This window comes from Gavia stellata, chromosome 26 (genome assembly GCF_030936135.1).
Source record: "Gavia stellata isolate bGavSte3 chromosome 26, bGavSte3.hap2, whole genome shotgun sequence".
NCBI lineage: Eukaryota > Metazoa > Chordata > Aves > Gaviiformes > Gaviidae > Gavia > Gavia stellata.
In genome coordinates this window covers 8059662-8080568 of record NC_082619.1, presented here as the reverse complement: position 1 = coordinate 8080568, position 20907 = coordinate 8059662, and the positions used below count along the sequence as shown (strand labels likewise).

The 20907-nt window shown below is 56.8% G+C and overlaps 2 protein-coding genes across 2 annotated transcripts; one reads left to right on the top strand and one right to left on the bottom strand.

The window, feature by feature from the left end:
* Positions 1-907: 907 nt before the first annotated feature.
* On the top strand, positions 908-12003 carry ESAM (endothelial cell adhesion molecule). Its single transcript, XM_059829726.1, has 7 exons — positions 908-953; positions 7845-8002; positions 10038-10251; positions 10341-10496; positions 10740-10862; positions 11001-11139; positions 11432-12003. The coding sequence occupies exons 1-7, from the start codon at positions 908-910 to the stop codon at positions 11781-11783; spliced, it is 1188 nt and encodes a 395-aa protein (XP_059685709.1). The 3' UTR covers positions 11784-12003.
* Positions 12004-17238: 5235 nt separating this feature from the next.
* On the bottom strand, positions 17239-20907 carry NRGN (neurogranin). Its single transcript, XM_059829777.1, has 2 exons — positions 20859-20907; positions 17239-17445 (listed from the first exon to the last, which is right to left on the bottom strand). Exons 1-2 carry the CDS (start codon positions 20871-20873, stop codon positions 17239-17241), a joined length of 222 nt encoding a protein of 73 aa, XP_059685760.1. The 5' UTR covers positions 20874-20907.

Sequence of the window (20907 nt, the reverse complement as noted above, 5' to 3'; positions counted from 1 at the left end):
AGGTCGTGCTCCCCGTGCTCCCAGCTCCCGAAATAGGGTGAATCGCCCTGAAATAGGGTGAATCGCCCCGAAATAGGGTGAATCGCCCCAAAGAGCCTCTACCGGGAGCCGAGAGGGAAGCAGCCGCTGGAGCGGGAGGTGAGATTACAGGCGGGAGATGCCGGCAGAGGAAAGGCGAGATGCCGGTGGGATCAGGCCAGGTCGATCCCCCAAAGCTTCCTCGCTCCCCGAAGCCGGATTCTGCAATCCCGGCGGCCAGGCTGGATTTACGGGGGGAGACGAGGGTGAGAAGGGATTAATTCCCTCCTCATCCTCCTCCTCCTCCGTTGTCTAATCTCTCCGTTCGCTCCTGCTTCGAGGTCTGACCCTGGTGGGATCGAGGACTGGGATAACCCTCAGGATTCATCCCGGCGCTCCCTAAAACCAGGGAGCTTGAGCCGGAGAGTCACAAATGGCCTTTTTTAGTGTTTTTAACGTTCTTTTTTTTAATTTCTTTTAAGGATTACTGTGTTTATCCGAAGGGAGGAGGGCGACGGACGCTCCGCCCTGCCGCTGCGGGAGGGATGTGGCTGGGGAGGGTTTAGGGGTCCCCAGGAGGGGTGACGTTGGGGTGCCACATTGCCCCCCCCATAACCCTAATACCATCATTAATAATAACCCAAATAATTAATAAATCACTGCACGTTTGTCGGTGCGCGGGTGGAATTTGGGGGGGGGGGTTGGCTTGGACCCCCCCTGGAGGGGGTGCCCCAAGCAGTGGGGTGGGAAGAGGCCACGCCCCTTTGTTAAGCCACGCCCCCTTTAGGCCACGCCCCGTTTTTAGGCCACGCCCCCACCTGCAGGGCGCGGGGGGGGGGGGCCCCCCCCAGGCGCGGCCCCGGCACCTGCTGCGGCGGCGGCTCCGGCCATGGGCGCGCTGCCGCGGACCGCGCTGGCGCTGACCGCGCTGTTGGGTGAGCCCCGCGGCACCGGGGGGGGGGGCACCGGGGCGGGGGGGGAACCGGGTAAGAGGTGCGGGAAGCGGAGAGCACCGGGCAGGACCCGGGGGAGGTTTAGGGGGGGGGGGCAGGCGTCTGGGGGTACTGGGGGGGGGGGGGGGGGGGGCACAGCACCCACTGACCCCTCCCTGTGGTCGCAGCAGTTGGGTGGGTGCTGGGGGGGGGCACCCAACCCACCCCCCCTCCCTTCTTGCGAGGGGAAAATCTGGGTGCCGTAGGAAAAGCCACTTTGTCCCTCTCCGCCTCCGGCACCTTCCAGCACCCCCAAACCAAAAGGCACCCCGGGGTGGGGGGGGGCACCCTGGGGACCCTGATGTGTCAGAGCCGATAATTCACCTCCCTCCCTTGCGCCGGGCGGAAAAATTCCCTTTTTTTTCCTCTTTTTCCCCTGTTAACGGGTGCTTTAAGGCCACCCCAGCTGGTTTTGGGGTGATGGGTCTCTGTCTGGGGGGTTCCCCCTCTTTCCCCCCCTTAATTTCCAACTCTGAGTGTTTTTTGGGGGGTTTTCGTTTGTGTTTTTTTTTTGTAATTTTTTTTTTTATTGAAACGCCACCGTTGCTCCGAAGGGAAACATCCTTCGGCGTTCCCGGCGAAGGAGAGCCTTTGGGGAAAGGAAACGGCCCCAAAAACAATGGCAGCGGCGTTTCCTCCCCGGCGGGACGTGGGTGGGGGTCCCCTCTCCCGGAGCCGCCCGTTTTTTGCTCCTTGAAGGTTTTTTTTCCCCACGAGAGAAGTTAATTAAAGGGCGTCGGGATGAGGCGCGGGGGGTCGCTTGGTCCTTAAATCCATTGGATTCTCCGTCGCCGCATCCCGGCGCTGCGGATTTGCACGGGGTTGTGACGGAGCCCCCGAAAATAAAGTCACGCCCGAGTCCTGGGGCGCGATGCCGTGGGGACCAAGAGCACAAAAATGCAGCAAAAAGGCGCTTTGGCGCCCAAAATGGGTGGGGGTCCTTTAAGTTTGCTTCCGAAGATCCCGGCCCCACCCTATGGGTCCGTACGGGATCGTGATGGGGAAAAGCCAAACGAGGGGTGGTGCTCGGCATCCCCAACCCCATTCCAATCCCCATCCCCAATTCCATTCCAATCCCATCCCAATCCTGTTCCAATCCCATCTCCATTCCAATCCCATCCCCAATCCCATTCCATCCCCATTCCCATTCCCATCCTCATTCCCGTCCCCATCCCATCCCCACTCCCATCCCCACTCCCATCCCATCCCCAATCTCCTCCCCATTCCCATTGCCCTCCCCATCCCCATTCCCCTCCCCATCCAATCTCCATCCATCCCCAATCCCCTCCCCATTCCATTCCCATCCCATCCCCATCCCCAGTCCCCTCCCCATTCCCATCCCCATTCCCATCCCCACTCCCATCCCATCCCCAATCCCTCCCCATTCCCATTCCCATCTCATCTCCATCCCTGTTCCCATCCCCATCCCCAATCCCTCCCCGTTCCCATCCCCATCCCATTCCCATCCCCAATCCCTCTCCATCCCCATTCCCATCCCCACTCCCATCCCAACCCAATCCCCTCCCCATTCCCATCCCATCCCATCCACATCCCCAACCCCGTTCCCATCCCCATTCCCATCCTCATCCCCATTCCATCCCCATCCCATTCCCATCCCCATTCCCATCCCCATCCCATCCCTATTCCCATCCCACCATCCCTATTCCCATCCCATTCCCTTCCCATCCCCATTCCCATCCTTTCCCCATCCCCTCCCCATCCCTATTCCCATCCTCATCCCCATTCCTATCCCATTCCCATCCCCATCCCTGTCCCCATCCCATCACGTCCCCATTCCCATCCCCTCCCCATCCCTATTCCCACCCCATTCCCATCCCATCCCCATTCCCATCCCTTCCCACCACCGCCTCCTTCTCCCCCACCAGTGCGTTTCTATCTATGGCGAAGTCACGTATTAGTACTATTATTATTTTATTTAATTTTTTTTCCCAAATTTGGCCTCTCCGGAGGACACGGCGCTTTCTGCTCCCCCCCCGCCCCGGGGTCATGAGAAAAGCCACCGTGGATTTTCCCAACGGACGCCTCTCCGCAGCCCGGCATCTCCTATCTGCCCGTTTATAAATAGTCGGAGTTAAGGGAAGAAAAAAATAATAATAATAATAATACAAAAAAAAAAAAAAAGGCGGGTGGCTGCGTCGCATCGCCCAGATGCTCCTTGACCTTTTTCCGAGGTTTTTAGGGGTCGTTTTTCCGGCCAGATTCCCGCTGTGTATTTTAAATCCCAAGCTTGGTCCTCTTGGGATTTAATTTGCCTCTCGGTTTCACATGACTCCAGCGCCTTAATCCTGCCGAGCCGGGTCATCAAACCCCGGCCGCCCCCAGCCTTTAATTCCCCGCGGGGGGAATTTTCCTCAGCCAGGAAGCGGATTTTTGGGGGGAAATGATGCGATTTTAGGGGCGTTTGATAGAGGCGGGGGGGTTACGTTGAGGCTGCTGGAGGTGCGCCGGGATGTAAAGGGGGTTTTGGCCGTAGGGGGAAAATTAAAGGGTGTTTGAAGGGTCAAATTTAAAGGTAAAATTTAAAGGTCAAAAATTAAAGGTGAAATTTAAAGGTGTTTTTAAAGGTAAAATTGAAGGTCAAATTTAAAGGTAAAATTTAAAGGTGATTTTAAAGGTAAAATTAAAGGTCAAATTTAAAGGTATTTTTAAAGATAAAATTTAAAAGGGGTTTCTAAAGGTAAAATTAAAGGTAAAATTTAAAGGTAAAATTAAAAGGTACTTTTAAAGGTAAATTTAAAGGTAAATTTAAAGGTAAAATTAAAGGTAAAATTTAAAGGTAAAATTAAAGGTAAAATTTAAAGGTAAAATTAAAGGTAAAATTTAAAGGTAAAATTTAAAGGTAAAATTTAAAGGTGTTTTTAAAGGTAAATTTAAAGGTCAAATTTAAAGGTACTTTTAAAAATAAAATTTAAATGTCTTTTTAAAAGTAAAATTTAAAGGTACTTTTAAAGATAAAGTTTAAAGGTGTTTTTAAAGGTCAAATTTAAAGGGCAAATTTAAAGGGCAAATTTAAAGGTGATTTGAAAGGTAAATTTAAAGGGCAAATTTAAAGTTCCTTTTAAAGATAAAACTTAAAGGTGTTTTTAAAGGTAAAATTTAAAGGTACTTTTAAAGGTAAAATTAAAGGTCAAATTTAAAGGTACTTTTAAACGTAAAATTTAAAGGTTTTTTTTTTTTTAAAGGTAAATGTAAAGGTTGAATATAAAGGTAGTTTTAAAGATAAAATTTAAAGGTGTTTCTAAAGGTAAAATTTAAAGGTAAAATTAAAGGTAAAATTTAAAGGTGACTTTTAAAGGTAAAATTTAAATTTAAAGATATTGTTAAAGATAAAATTTAAAGGTACTTTTAAAGGTGAAATTTAAAGGTCTTTTTAAAGATCAAATTTAAAGGTCAAATTTAAAGGTGTTTTTATAGGTCAAATTTAAAGGTACTTTTAAATATAAAATTGAAAGGTATTTTTAAAGGTCAAATTTAAAGGTATTTTTTTCCGTAAGGAAAAAATCCCGGCAGATGGGCTGGAGCGGAGGGAAAACACCCGGGCAGGTGCTTAGCTCGGGGCAGCTGGATAAAAATCAAGGTTTTTCAGCCCAAAAAAGCAGCCGGGAGGTCCCCAGGTTCCTCCCCCCTCCCCGCCCCGCCGATATGCGTATGAGCGCCGGGAGCGGCTTAATTTTTTCGATCTGGTTAAAGTATTAGAGGATTTGAAGCGGCGAGGTGGCTAAAGCTGGAGCTGATGCCAAAGGGTTCGGTCCCGTCCCCGCAGCTCAAGCCCCAGCTCTTCCAGACACTTTTTAGGGTCCAGTTTGTCCCATATGAGGAATGTGGGGGGAATTCCACAAGAAAAAGGGGATTTTTAGGTAAATGAGCATCCTCCAGATCCATCCACCTCTCCCCAGTGTGCTGGAGGGGGGATGATGGAGCCACGATCTCCTATCGCCATGGTTTGAGGATGACTGAGCAAAGCTGCAGGCACAGCGCACTATTAACATAGTCATCATTAGGTTTCAGAGTTAACGTGCCCCAGTGAGAGCACAGGGAGCCTGGCCCGCGGCGGGCGCTGGTGGCTTTGCCACGGTTGAGACACGTGGGGCTGTTTTCATGCCGTGGGGTACGACGGGAAACCCCCGGCCGGTGCCGGAGCATCTCTTCCCCCTCCGGAGCCTGGATTTCCCCGGCGCCATCATCCTTTTTTTTTACTCCCCCCCCCAAAAAAAGACACCGAGCTGAAAAAAAATGGATTTTCCCGGCTGTTGGGGATGCGTGGAGGTTTAGGAGCTGGGGCATCATTTAATGATGCCATCTGCGTCATTAATGAACTATATTATTATTATTATTATTATTATTATTATTATTATTATTATTATTATTATTATTATTATTGCTACTGCTACTGCTACTGCTACTGCTACTGCTACTGCTACTGCTAACTATTACTATTACGACTACTACTATTATTATTAATAATTATTATTGGCATTAGTATTAGCATTATTATAATTATCATTATTATTATTATTCTCATTTTTATTACCACCATCATCACTATTACCATTATTATTATCACTATTCTCATTATTATCACTATTATGATCACTTTTATCACTCTCACATCCCCACTATTATCACGATTCTTATAAAAAATACACTTATATTTATGATTATTATAGAATTTATATCCCCCTATTAGCTATTTTACTCCAGAAATCACCATATAATTATTAGCTAGCGTATATTTTCCGATATACGACCGAAATTAAATACAACTCCCGTCACGATGACAGATCATTCCGATATAATTACCGTCCTTTCTCCACGCTCTGTATTTTATTCTACCCCCCAGCTCAAAATAATTAATAATACTAATAAGAGCAATTATTAGGCCTGCAATACGGCGGGCGGGCAGGCTCCCCGCTGCCGTCCCCGTCACCCAGCGGCATTTTTTTTCCCCCCTTGCTGGGATTTAAGGATTTACGCTCTTAGCCCGGGCGAGCTATTTTTAAGCATCCTCACCCGGCCGGGGCCGATTTCTCCCGGTTTTTCACCAGCGAAGGGAAATACGATTTGATTTCTTATTTATTTCTTTATTTTTTTAATTTTTTTTTAAATTCCTGGGAAGACTTATCGGCCGGAGCAGAATTTCCTGCCCGGAGCTGGAAGGCTCCGTCCGGAAATCGTGCCGATGCCTTGGCGGGAGGGGGGATGAACGGATGCGGGGAGGAGGCTAAAAATACCCCCCCAGCGCCTTGTTTTCCTCTTCCCACCCTGGAAAAATCACATGAAAACCTCTGAGGTCACAGGGAAGAGGGCCAGGCCGTCGGAGACTCCCTAAATCCTTCAAAACCAGGGATTTTTCCCCAAATCCTAGGTGGCAGTGAGGTAGCATCAGCCTTTCCCCCCCCTACTGTCACCCCCCTGCATCCCAATCCAGAGCATCCCTGGGGCGCTGGCAGGAACCGGGGCCAGCCGGGGACACGGATCGATGGGCGGGATGCAGGGATGGAGCCGCCGGGATGCGGGTCCTCGGTGGCGTTCCCTCGGGAAAGAAAAAAAAAAAATACCCCGGTGCAAACCCGACCTCGCCTGAGCCGATTAATTTTCCCGGCGGAGTCTTACGGGCAAAGCCGGGGAATAATCTTCCCCCGGGAGCTGAGCATCCTTCTCCGGGCCGTAGTACCCGCTTGTATCCCGCTGCCTCCTCCCAGTGGGGTTTTGGAGGGATGTTGGGATGCAGGGGACATGGGGACGGGGTATTTGGGATGGGATGGGGGATTTGGGATGGGATGGGATGAGATGGGATGGGGGATTTGGGATGGGATGGAGGATTTTGGATGGGATGGGGTGTTTGGGATGGGATGGGATGGGGGATTTCACATGGGATGTGATGGGATGGAGTGTTTGGGATGGGATGGGATGAGACGGGATGGGGTATTTGGGATGGGATGAGATGGGATGGGGTATTTGGGATGGGATGGGGTGTTTGGGATGGGATGGGATGGGGGATTTCATATGGGATGTGATGGGATGGGGTGTTTGGGATGGGATGGGATGAGATGGGATAGGGTATTTGGGATGGGATGAGATGGGATGGGGTATTTGAGATAGGATGGGATATTTGGGATGGGATGAGTTGGAATGGGATAGGGTATTTGGGATGGGATAGGATGAGATGGGATGGGGTATTTGGGATGGGATGAGATGGGATGGGGTATTTGGGATGGGATGAGATGGGATGGGGTATTTGGGATGGGTTGGAGTATTTGGGATGTGATGGGATGAGACGAGGGGGTCAGGAGAGGCCATCCGTGCACAATCCCAGTTTTAGCGCTGGCAGCAAAACGGGGGGATGCTGGGATACTGAGGAGGGCTTGTGGAGTGCATATGGGTGCCCCCCCCCAATAAATCCCATGGGGTGAAGGACCCAGTGCAGCATCATGGTGGGGGTCAGGGGTACCCCAATACTGAGCTGAAGGGGGGGTCCGGCTGCTGGAGCCCCTTGGGGAGAGGCGGCGGTCCCCTGGGAGATTTTCGGCCGGAGTTTTTCCCATCTTGGCGCAGGGTGGGGGGGAAATGAGGATGGGAGGGAACGGCATTGTCCTGCGTCCTCCGGAGCGGCCGGAAAGCCCTTCCCGTGGCGGGGAAGGAGGAAAAAAAAAAAACCTCCTCCCGGCCCAACCTCCTGGCGATAACCTGGGATTGTTGGGTTTTCCCATGGGAATGGGGAGGTTTTCCAACCATCGGTGGGGGGGGTTTATGGAAAACTGGCAGCTGGGCTTGAGTCACATCCCGTTTTCTTCCCTCTCCGGCTGTGGGCAGGTGTCTCCTCGGCCGTGCTGGAGGTGCACGTGGGAACGGGCTCCGTCTTCTCCGTGGAGGGGCAGCAAGCGGTGCTGCCCGCCTGGTACACCAGCCGCTCCCAGAAGAAGCCCTACGTCACCTGGCTGCTGGACAAGGAAGATGCCGACCCCTTCCAGGTGGGGTGGGGAGACGTGGCAATGGAGGGAGGGGGGAAAGGCGGGGGGTGGCCGTGGTGGTGGGGTGCTCGTGGTGCCCACCATGGGGAGGTGCCCACCATGGGGAGGTGCCCATGGTGTCCATGATGGGGGGAAAGCTCATGGTGCCCACCATGGGGAGGTACCCACCATGGGGAGGTGCCCACCATGGGGGGAAAGCTCATGATGCCCACCATGGGGAGGTGCCCATGGTGCCCATGATGGAGGGAAAGCTCATGGTGCCCATCCTGGGGAGGTGCCCACCATGGGGAGGTGCTCATGGTGACCATGATGGAGGGATGCTCATGGTACCCACCATGGGGAGGTGCCCACGGTGCTTATGATGGGGAGAAAGCTCATGGTGCCCACCATGGGGAGGTGCCCACCATGGGGAGGTGCCCATGGTGCCCATGATTGGGGGAAAGCTCATGGTGCCCACCATGGGGAGGTGCTCACCATGCCGGAGGTGCCCACTATGGGGAGGTGCCCATGGTGCCCATGATGGGGGGAAAGCTCATGGTGCCCACCATGTAGAGGTGCCCACCATGGGGAGGTGCCCATGGTGCCCATGATGGGGGGAAAGCTCATGATGCCCATCATGGGGAGGTGCCCATGGTGACCATGATGGGGGGAAAGCTCATGGTGCCCATCATGGGGAGGTGCCCACCCTGGGGAGGTGCCCATGGTGCCCGTGGTGGAGGGGGATGCTCATGGATCCCATGGTGAGATGCCCACCATGGGGGGATGCTCGTGATTCCCACGATGGAGAGGTGCCCATGATGGGGGGAACCTCATGATGCCCATGATGGGGAGGTGTCCACCATGGGGGGAAAGCTCATGGTGCCCACCATGGGGAGGTGCCCATGGTGACCATGGTGGAGGGGGATGCTCATGGTGCCAATGATGGGGAGATGCCCACCATGGGGGATGCTCATGGAGCCCATGGTGGGGAGGTGCCCACCATGGGGGGCTGCTTATGATGCCCACAATGGGGAGATGCCCATGATGGGGGGAAAGCTCATGGTGCCCACCGTGGGGAGGTGCCCACGGTGACCATGATGGGGGGATGCTCATGGTGCCCACCATGGGGAGGTGCCCATGACGGGATTGTGCCCATGATGGGGGGAACTTCATGGTGCCCATGATGGGGATGCCCACCATGGGGAGGTGCCCATGGTAACTACAATGGGTAGATGCCCATGATGGGGGACATGCCCATTGTGCCTGCAATGGGGAGGTGCTTGTGGTGCCAACGATGGGGAGGTGCCCATGATGGGAAGGTGCCAACGATAGAGGGAAGCTCATGATGCCCATGATGAGGCGGTGCCCACGATGGGGTGAAGCTCATGGTGCCCACCACGGGGAGGTGCCCATGATGGGCAACATGCCTGTCATGCCTACAGTGGGTAGGTGTTTGTGGTACCCGTGATGGGGGGATGTTCATGGCGGTGGCGATGTGTAGATGCCCACGATGATGTCATGCATGTGGTGCCTGCAATGGGGAGGTGCTTGTGGTGCCCACGATGGGAAGATACCCATGATGGGGAGATGCCCTTGGTAGGAGGATGCTTATGGTGCCCACGGTGGGGAGATGCCCGCGATGGGGAGGTGCTTATGACGGGGAGATACCCATGATCGGGGGATGCTCATGGTGCCCACGCTGGGGAGATGCCCACGATGGGGAGATGCTCGTGGTGCCCATGATGGGGCGGTGCCCATGGTGTGCACACTGGGGTGGTGCCCGCGATGGGAAGATGCTCGTGGTACCCACGACGCGGAGATGCTCGTGATGGGGGCGGATGTTCATGGCACCCATGACAGCGGGGTGCGTGTGGTGCCCACGCTGGGGAGATGCCCACGGTTCCCATGCTGTGGAAGCTCAGGGCAGGTGAGGATGGAGGGGGCTCATGCAGGAACCACTGCTCCCCAAAATTTGGCATTTGGGGGGAGCGGTTTCCCTCTCCTGCAACACCATCTGGAGGCGACCGAGCAGGCGGTGTTTTTTCCCCCCACGCAGATCCTGACCTACCTGGACGGGGTGGTGAAGGTGGAAGAGACGGAGCTGAAGCCCCGCGTGGGGTTCCTGTACCCCGTCCTCACCCACAACATCTCGGTCTTCATCAACGCCACGCGGGAGCGCGACTCGGGCCAGTACATGTGCACCGTCAACGTGGTGGACGATATCACCAGCACGGGGAAGAACATCGGCGTCATCAACCTCACCGTCTTGGGTAAGGCTCCGCCGGTCACCCCGGCTCCCTTCGACACCCGCTCCGTCCCGCCATGGTGGCCCCCCCGGGACTAACGTCGGTGCCCGCAGTGCCACCGGCTGTCCCCGCCTGCCAGCTGCACGGCAACCCCACCGTGGGAGCCAACGTGACGTTGAGCTGCACCTCCAAGAAGGGGAAACCCTCGCCCGCGTACCAGTGGCAGCGCACGGCCCCCACCCTGCAGGTCTTCTTCCCCCCCGCCCAGGGTAAGGTGGCACTGGAAGGGGGGGATGGATCCAGGGGAGCCGGTGGGGGGGCTGGAAAATCCCGGGAAGCTTCAGCTGGGGGATGCTTTTGGCTTCGTCCCCTTAACTCTGCCCATTCCCGGCCTCGCTGTGCGAGCGGGCAGGGGAATATCCCCTTAACTCTGCCCGCTCGCCGCGCAAGGAGGTGGGGGGGACGCGGGGGGGTGGCCGCGGGGCCGCAGCACCCGAATTTCTCGCCGGCAGACCGGGCCAGGGGCACCCTTAAGCTGACCAACCTCTCCCTGGACATGTCGGGTCTCTACGTCTGCATGGCTGAAAACCGAGCGGGTTCGGCCGAGTGCAGCATCGTCCTGGAGGTGCACTCAAGTGAGTACGTGTCCGCAGGGCCGGGGAGGGGGTGGGGGGGACACGACAGGGTCCCCGTGAGGTCCCCATGGGGTCCCCGTGGGAATAAGGGGGGGAGGCGAACTCCCCCCCCACCGCCTCTCTGTCTCTCTCCGGCAGCTAGCACCAAAGCTGTCATCGCCGGCGCTGTGCTGGGCTCCCTGGGTGCCCTCGCCACTGTCGTCTTCTTCGCCCGGCGGGTCGTCGGCTACCGGAGGAAGAAACGTGATGGCCAGGAGGAGGCAGCCAATGAGATCAAGTGAGGCACCCCTCCTGTGGAGGAGGTTTAAATTGTCATCACTAGGTTTCAGAGTTAACGGCAGGGGGAAAGGAGGTTTCCATCTCTGGCCAGCCATCATTAGGTTTCAGAGTTAACAAGGGCATTTGCCACCTCTGTTTCCCCCCCTTTCCCTCTTGTCCCGCTCTTTTGGGGTCCAGGAGCTCTGCGCAACCTCGGGGCTCCCGTTGCTTTGGGTGGGAGGGATGCCGGGGAGGGGACTTAGTGGGGTTTTCCCGGTGCCGATCTCTCCGACGCTGTCCCCTCTCGGCAGGGAAGACGCCGTGGCCCCCAAAACTCCCTCGTGGGCGAGGAGCCCCGCTTCGGACACCATCTCCAAAACCAGCACCTTGTCCTCCATCGCCGGCACCCGGGAGAAACCCTACGGGGCCAAACCCCCCTCCGACACCGCCTCCATCCTCACCGCCACCGGCAGCTACCGGGGACCCCCACCTCGGGGAGGGGGACGCACCCCCAACCTCTCGCCTCCCACCGTTAACGGGGCCCCCCGGCGCCGCCAGGATCCGGCCGCCCCCCCGGCATCATTGCCCCCCTCCAGTTTGGCACGGGCGGGTGCCGTCCCCGTCATGGTGCCGGCGCAGAGCCGGGCTGGCTCCTTGGTGTGAGCCCCCCCGCCCCGCAAAAAAAAAAGGGGTGCCCATAGCCAGCAGCCCCCCCCACACCCATTTTCTGGGGCGTTTTTTTCCCTTTTGGGGTTTTTGGGGTTTTTTTTCTTTTAAAAGACGCCTCGAGCAGCTGGACTCGTCGTGGGGTTGTTTAATAGGTGCGGGAGGCTTCTCAGGTTTGGGGGGGCTCCCTGGGTTTTGGGGGGGGGGGGCAGTCTCCCCATAAATATAACACCCCAAAATAACCCCGGCCCCGCCCGAGCGGAGGGGTGTCCCCTTTTTTTTATATCTGTATATCAGTTAAAATGGGGGATTTTTCATAAAGGAGCATTAAAAGTGGGGGGGTGGGGGGGTGACCGGGGGGCTGGGGGGGGGGACACGCACTTTTTTTAGGGGTTTTCTGATTAAAAGCTGGCCGCGCTGTCCGGCGCCGTGGTTTTTGGGTGAGTTTGTGGGGATTTAGGGGGGTTGTGGGTCGCACGGCCCTTCCGGGTGATGTCGTAGCAGCTGTGTGACGTCACAGGGGCTGGGTGACATCACAGCGGCTGGGTGACATCACAGCACGCCGGCCAGGGTCCTCAGGGTGGCATCATGGCGTGGCTTGCGTTGGCACACCCCAAAACCCATCACTTGTCCGTCACCGTGATGTCGCGCCCTGCCACGTCCCGAGTCAGGCGGTGTGACGTCACAATGAGTGTGTGACGTCACAATGAGTGTGTGGCGTCGCAGCGTCCGACTCATGCCTGTATGACGTCACGCCGGCTGTCGCATGTCCATCAGTGATGTACGTGCCTGCGTGATGTCACACCCACCGTCACACAGCCAGCAGTGACACGGCACATGCCTGTATGACGTCACACCCATGATCACATCTAGCAGTGATGGCCCACGCACCTGTATGATGTCACAGCAGCCGTCACACGTCCAGCAGTGACGTCACACCACCCACCTCATGGCTGTAGAGCATCGCGCGCGCTATCTCCCGCCCGTGCACAGCGTCACGCCATGCCACGCGCGCTTGGGTGACGTCGTGCCAGCCAGCCCACGCCCCGCAGTGATGTCACACACGCCTGGACGATGTCACACCAGCCATCGCGCACCTGCCGGTGACGTCGCACACGCACGTATGACATCGCTGCTGGGCATCGCCCGCCCTGTGACCATCCCACCTCCGCACCGCTGTGACCTCACCGCTCCGGCGGGTGACATCGAAAGGCGTCAAGGACAGGCCGGGCCTCTGGCAGGGACGTTTATTGGGGCGGGGGGGGACCGGGGCGGGGGGGGGCAGGCGGGGGACGCATGCGGGGGGCAGCGGGGCGAAGCGGGGGCTCCTGGGCCTCGGTGGGCGGCGGGGGCTTGGCGGCGAGGGGGGTCCGGTGAGCGCCTGGCGGCCCCTGCAAGCAAGGAGAGAGCGGTCAGCCCTGGGCCTGAGCTCTGCCCGCACCCTGCCCCTGCACCCTGCTCCTGCACCCTGCCCCTGCACCCTGTCTGCACCCTGCCCCTGCATCCTGCTCCTGCATCCTGCACCCTGCCCGCACCCTGCCTGCACCCTGCCGCTGCATCCTGCTCCTGCACCCTGCCTGCACCCTGCCTGCACCCTGCCCCTGCACCCTGCCCGCACCCTGCCTGCACCCTGCCGCTGCATCCTGCTCCTGCACCCTGCCTGCACCCTGCCCCTACATCCTGCTCCTGCATCCTGCTCCTGCCCCTGCACCCTGCCTGCACCCTGCCCGCACCCTGCCTGCACCCTGCCTGCACCCTGCCGCTGCATCCTGCTCCTGCACCCTGCCTGCACCCTGCCTGCACCCTGCCCCTGCACCCTGCCCGCACCCTGCCTGCACCCTGCCGCTGCATCCTGCTCCTGCACCCTGCCTGCACCCTGCCCCTACATCCTGCTCCTGCATCCTGCTCCTGCCCCTGCACCCTGCCTGCACCCTGCCCGCACCCTGCCTGCACCCTGCCTGCACCCTGCCGCTGCATCCTGCTCCTGCACCCTGCCTGCACCCTGCCCCTGCATCCTGCTCCTGCATCCTGCACCCTGCCCGCACCCTGCCTGCAGACTGCCCACATCTAGCCTGCACCCTGCCTGCACCCTGCCTGCACCCTGCCTGCATCCTGCCTGCATCCTGCCCCTGCACCCTGCCAGCACCCTGCTCCTGCACCCTGCCCCTGCATCCTGCTCCTGCACCCTGTCTGCACCCTGCTCCTGCATCCTGCACCCTGCCCGCAACCTGCCCACATCTAGCTTGCACCCTGCCTGCACCCTGCCCCTGCGCCCTGCTCCTGCACCCTGCCAGCACCCTGCCCCTGCATCCTGCTCCTGCATCCTGCTCCTGCATCCTGCACCCTGCCCGCACCCTGCCTGCAGCCTGCCCACATCTAGCCTGCACCCTGCCTGCACCCTGCTCCTGCACTCTGCCTACACCCTGCTCCTGTGCTTTGCCTGCACCCTGCCTGCACCCTGCTCCTGCACCCTGCTCCTGCACCCTGCCTGCACTCTGCCTGCACCCTGCCTGCACCCTGCCCCTGCACCCTGCTGCTGCATCCTGCTCCTGCACCCTGCCTGCACCCTGCTCCTGCACCCTGCGTACACCCTGCTCTTGCACTCTGCCTGCACTCTGCTCCTGCACCCTGCCTGCACCCTGCCTGCACTCTGCTCCTGCACCCTGCCTGCACTCTGCCTGCACTCTGCTCCTGCACTTTGCCTACACCCTGCTGCTGCACCCTGTCTGCACCCTGCTCCTGCACCCTGCTCCTACGCTTTGCCTGCACCCTGCTCCTGCACCCTGCCCACCCCCTGTCCATGCCCTGCTCCTGCAACCCACTGCTGCATCCTGCACCCTTTCCATGCCCTGTCCCCTCCCTGCCGGCACCCCTGCCTACACCCTGCCTGCACCCTGTCCTCTTTGCACCCTGCCCACGCCCTTCTCCTGCAGCTTGCACCCTCTCCATGCTCTCCCCCTCCCTGCCCTGCCCACCCCTGCCTGCACCCTGCCCGCACCCTGCCCATGCCCTACTTGCAGCCCGCCCACAACCTGCCTGCACCTCGCCTGTGCCCTGCTCCTGCACCCTCCTGCACCCTCCTGCACCCAATCCTGCCTGCCTCCCGCTGCTGCCTGCAACCTGCCCTCACCCAGCCCCATCCCACCAGCCGGGGGGACCGGGTGGGGACACCCAGCCTGGGCCCCCCGGGGCAGAGGAGCCCAGTTTGGGGTACGGGGGTGAACCCAGCTCACCTGGGGCTGGAGCCCATACGCAGGGTGCAAGCCTGCTCAGCTCACCTAACGAGGCAGCCCTAAACGAGCTTCACAGCCCCTGCACTTGGCAGCTGCTTCCCCGCTGCACCCTACGCCATCCCCACTGCATCCCAATTGCATCCCCACTGCGTCCCCAGTGCACCCTCACTGCATCCCCACTGCATCCCCACTGCATCCTCACTGCATCCTCAGTTAATCCCCACTGCATCTCCACTGCACCCTCACTGCATCCCCTCTGCATCCCCACTGCACCCTCACTGCATCCTCAGTTAATCCCCACTGCATCTCCACTGCACCCTCACTGCATCCCCTCTGCATCCCCACTGCACCCTCACTGCATCCCCTCTGCATCCCCACTGCATCCCCACTGCATCCTCACTGCATCCCCACTGCATCCTCAGTTAATCCCCACTGCATCTCCACTGCACCCTCACTGCATCCCCTCTGCATCCCCACTGCACCCTCACTGCATCCCCTCTGCATCCCCACTGCACCCTCACTGCATCCCCTCTGCATCCCCACTGCATCCCCACTGCATCCTCAGTTAATCCCCACTGCATCCCCATTGCATCCCCACTGCATCCTCACTGCATCCCCACTGCACCCTCAGTTAATCCCCACTGCATCCCCAGTGCACCCTCAGTTAATCCCCACTGCATCCACACTGCATCCCCACTGTATCCCCACTGCATCCCCACTGCACCCTCACTGCATCCCCACTGCAGACCTATTGCATCCCCACTGCCTCTCCATTGCATTCCCAGTGCACCTTTACTGTATCCCCACTGCATCCCCACTGAAACCTCACTGCATCCCCACTGTATCCTCAGTTCATCCCCACCGCACTCGCACTGCATCCCCACTGCATCCCCATTGCAGACCTATTGCATCCCCACTGCCTCTCCATTGCATCCCCAATGCACCCTTACTGTATCCCCATTGCATCCCCGCTGCAGCCTCACTGCATCCCCACTGCATCCTCAGCTCATCCCCACTGCACTTACACTGCATCCCCACTGCATCCCCACTGCACTCGCACTGCATCCCCACTGCAGACCTATTGCATCCCCACTGCCTCTCCATTGCATCCCCAATGCACCCTGACTGTATCCCCATTGCATCCCTACTGCATCCCCACTGCACCCTCACTGCATCCCCACTGCATCCCCACTGCACTCGCACTGCATCCCCATTGCAGACCTATTGCATCCCCACTGCCTCTCCATTGCATCCCCAATGCACCCTGACTGTATCCCCATTGCATCCCTACTGCATCCCCACTGCACCCTCACTGCATCCCCACTGCAGACCTATTGCATCCCCACTGCCTCTCCATTGCATCCCCAATGCACCCTGACTGTATCCCCACTGCATCCCTACTGCATCCCCACTGCATCCTCAGTTCATCCCTACTGAATCCCCACTGCACCCTCACTGCATCCCCACCAAATCCCCACTGCACCCTCACTGCATCCCCACTGCAGACCTATTGCATCCCCACTGCCTCTCCATTGCATCCCCAGCGCACCCTCACTGCATCCCCACTGCAACCCCACTGCATCCCCACTGCATCCCCACTGCATCCCCACTCTATCCCCACTGCACTTGCACTGCATCCCCACTGCATCCCCACTGCAACCCCACTGCATCCCCACTGCATCCCCATCATATCCCTCCCCTGCCTCCTCACCGCATCCCAGCTGCATCCCAGCTGCATCCCAGCTGCATCCCCGCCATGCACCCCTGGCCGAGCCGGCAGCAAGACCTCCCCGCCGCTCACCCCAAACCAACCTCCCCGCAGCCGGGGCCGTTCCCCGCTCACCACGCCGGCACGCCACGGCACGGGGGCCCCATGCCACGCGGCCTCGGCACCGTGGGCGCTTTTTAAATTTACCTTTTCCTGCCAGGAGACTGTGACACAGGCTTTTAAAAATAGCATGTGCTGAGGCGAGGCGTTCGGGGTGGTGTTGCTAAGGGAGAAATTCAATTCAAATCTAGGGCTTCGCCTTCCCATGCTAACTACTACGGCGCGCTCCCAAAATTAGGGCAGGCAGGGGCTGCCTGCCTGCGCGCTTCCACCTCTCGGGAAGAAAAACCCCTTCTCCATCCCGAACCGGCGCGGGGAAGGATGCTCGGAGCAGCAGCCTTGTAAAAACGACCCCGGTTTTGGGGTGGGATAAGGGAGATTTGGGGCGTACCTAGTCGCCGTTGCGGAGGTCGCCGCCGCGGGTGCTGTTGGCGCACTCGGCGTCCTTGGTTTTCCGATCGATCTCACCCCCTTTGATCTTCTTGCGGGTCATATGGCCGCGGAAACTAGCCTGGATCTTGGCGGCCGCCGCGTTGGCGTCGGGATCGTCCAAAGGGATGTCCAGGATGTCCTCGTCCAGCTTCGTGCAGGCTCCCTCCTGCCGGCGGCAAGGGGAGGGTTATGGCCGGTGGCACCCCGAAAAGGGCACACACCCCCCCAATTTAATCCGTTAAATAAGGTCCTAAATTAGCCCCTGTGCTCAAAATGAGGGCCCTTTGCTAAAAATGAGGGTCCTTTGCTTAAAAATGAGGGTTGCTTGCTAAAAATGAGGGTCTTTCACTTAAAAATTAGGGTTCTTTGCTAAAAATTAGGGTTCTTTTTGCTAAAAATGAGGGCCCTTCACTTAAAGATTAGGGTTCTTTGCTGAAAATGAGCGTCCCTCACTTAAAAATTAGGGTTCTTTGCAAAATATGAGGGTTCTTCACTTAAAAATAAGGGTTCTTTGCAAAATATGAGGGTTCTTCACTTAAAAATTAGGGTTCTTCGCTGAAAATGAGCGTCCTTCACTTAAAAATGAGGGTTCTTTGCTGAAAATGAGGGTGCTTCCCTTAAAAATGAGGGGGTTTTGCTAAAAATGAGGGTCCTTCACTTAAAAATTAGGGTCCTTTTTGCAAAAAATGACGGTTCTTTGCAGGTGTCTCGAGGGATTTGCAACCGAAGGTGCAGCGGGGGAAGATGCTTCACCCCCTGCTCATCCCTAAATCCCTGCCCCGGACCACCCGGCTGTAAGAAGCCGAACCCCAGCCAGTCCCGCTGGGGCCAGATCCCACTTCCCTGAGGGTTGTGATACAGGGAGAGGAACATCCGTGGGAGCAGAGAGTGGGTTTTGGGGGGGGGGTGGGATGCGGATTTTCGGCACAGGGGGTCACGCTGCGCAAGCCGAGCTGGCCGTGCCTCAGTTTCCCCTTCCCTCGCAGCCTGTTGCATCCTCCTGCATCCCTGCTCAGGGCTTTGGCCGAAAACACCAGGAAATGTGGGAAGGGAGCGATCCCGGAGGAGGGGGAAAAAGCACAGCACCCCCCCAAGATAAATCACTGCAGCCCACTGCCCTCCTGCCGCATCCCACCGGAGCGGTTGGACCTGGTGCCGAGGTCTAGGTGGGGAAAAAAAAAAAGCCACAGGAAAACCAAATGAGATGGGAGCGAGCAGGCGTTGGATGCTCCGGTGTCGGCAGCGGTGTGGCTGCATCCTTTATGTTGCCCCGGGAGCATTTTACAGGAGGTTTTTTTGGGCGGTTATTTGGAAGCTGCAGATTTTTTGGAGGGGGGGAGATGCTCTTCCCCTCGGAGCGTGCCAAGGCACCGTAAAGTTGCTCGGGTTGTTTTACCGGCGCGAAAGGTGAGGGGAGCAAAAGAGCGGCAGCGGTTTAAGTGACGGGTCCGAGGTGGAAATGATATGTTCAGGGTGGAAATGTTATAGCCAGGGCTGGAAATCCTATAGCCAGGGGAGAAATCCTATAGCCAGGGGAGGAAAGCCTATATCCAGGAGAGAAATCCTATATTCAGGGGAGAAATCCTATATATGGGAGGGGGAAACCTATATCCAGGGGAGAAATCCTGTATCCAGGGGGAGAAAAATCCTCTATCTAGGAAAGAGATCATATACTCAGGGGAGAAATCCTACATACAGGTGGGGAAAACTTATATTCAGGGGAGAAATCCTATATGCAGGCGAGAAATCCTATATAAGGGGGGGGACACCTATATCCACAGGAGAAATCTTATATCCAGGCGGAGAAAAATCCTCTATCTAGGAAAGAAATCATATAGTCAGGGGAGAAATCCTATATACAGGGAGGGGAAACCTATATCCAGGGTAGAAATCCTATATGAAGAGGAGAAATCCTATATAAGGGGGGGGACACCTATATCCACAGGAGAAATCTTATATCCAGGGAGAGAAAAATCCTCTATCTAGGAAAGAAATCATATAGTCAGGGGAGAAATCCTATATACAGGGAGGGGAAACCTATATCCAGGGTAGAAATCCTATATGAAGAGGAGAAATCCTATATAAGGGGGGGGACACCTATATCCACAGGAGAAATCTTATATCCAGGGAGAGAAAAATCCTCTATCTAGGAGAGAAATCATATAGTCAGGGGAGAAATCCTATATACAGGTGGGGTAAACCTGTATCCAGGGGAGAAGAAATCCTATATGCAGGGGAGAAATCCTATATCCAGGAGGAGAAAATCCTCTATCTAGGAGAGAAATCACGTAGTCAGGGGAGAAATCCTATATACAGGTGGGGTAAACCTATACCCAGGGGAGAAATCCTATATGCAGGGGAGAAATCCTATATAAGAGGGGGACACCTATATCCTGGGGAGAAATCCTATATCCAGGGAGAGAAAAATCCTCTATCTAGGAGAGAAATCATATAGTCAGGGGAGAAATCCTATATGCAGGGGAGAAATCCTATATGCAGGGGAGAAATCCTACATCCAGGAGGAGAAAATCCTCTATCTAGGAGAGAAATCCTATATCCAGGTGGGGAAATCTATATCCCGAGGGAGAAATCCTATATGCAGGGGGTGAAAACCTGTATCCAGGGGAGAAATCCTATATCCAAGGGGAGAAATCCTATATGCAGGGGAGAAATCCTATATTCAGAGGGAAAAATCCTGTATTTGGGGGTGGAATCCTATATGCAGGGGAGAAATCCTATATCCAGGGTGGGCTTTGCCTCTCTGGAGGTGCCCAGGAGGGGAGATGGGAGCTTCTCTCTGTGCCGCTGGCTGAGCAGGAGTGGGGAAAAGGGGAAAAAAGGGGGGAAAAAGGGAAAAAAAGGGGGGAAAAGGGGAAAAAAGGGAAAAAAAAGGGGGGAAAAAGGGGAAAAAAGGGGGGAAAATGGGGAAAAAAGGGGGAAAAGTGGGGAAAAAAGAGGGGAAAAGGGAGAAAAGGGGGAAAAAAGAGGTGTTTTTCTGCCGGATCCGCTCCCCGAGCCGGCTGGCAGCCAGGCGGCAAAGGGTGCTCACCCTCGGGTGAGGACGGAGGGGTGCAGCCCCCCTCTGCTCACCCCAATTTATCCCTTTATCCATAAGGAACCCCCGATCCCACCTGGAGAGTAATTTAATGGGGGGGGGGGGGGAAGAAAAGCAGAACCCCCCATCTGGCTGCTGGATTTGGGGATGGGGGGGTCTTTGCCGGCCGGGGTACGGGTGGCTGCCGGCTCCGGCGGGATGGATCCTGAACTGGTGTGAAATGGGAAGGAGAGGAGGGGGTTTGGGGTGGGGGGGGTGGATATGGGCCTGGGGGTTGGGAAGGGGGGGGACACGGAGTTGCTTGAGTTCTTGGGTGCAGCACCCATGATAGCATCACACCCCCCACCCTTGCAAATACACCCCCCCCCCCCCCAACACACCTCCATCAGCACCCCAAAACCCCTCCGCCACCCCCGTACCCCGCTCCGGACTGGAGGGCCCATAATAATAACAATAATAAATTAAATATGGAAAAATGAGATGCTGGAAGAGGGGGGGGGGACCCAGCTTGGGGGGGGACCTACGTTGCAGCAGTCCATGGCGGACGATGGGTGGGCGGCCAGCGATGGGCGA

Bases quoted from the DNA above. Each gene is read 5' to 3' on its own strand.
- ESAM (XM_059829726.1), top strand. From the start codon at position 908: ATGGGCGCGCTGCCGCGGACCGCGCTGGCGCTGACCGCGCTGTTGG. The intron at 8,003-10,037 runs GTGGGGTGGGGA...CCCCCCACGCAG, and splicing joins AAGATGCCGACCCCTTCCAG to ATCCTGACCTACCTGGACGG. The intron at 10,497-10,739 runs GTAAGGTGGCAC...TCTCGCCGGCAG, and splicing joins CTTCTTCCCCCCCGCCCAGG to ACCGGGCCAGGGGCACCCTT.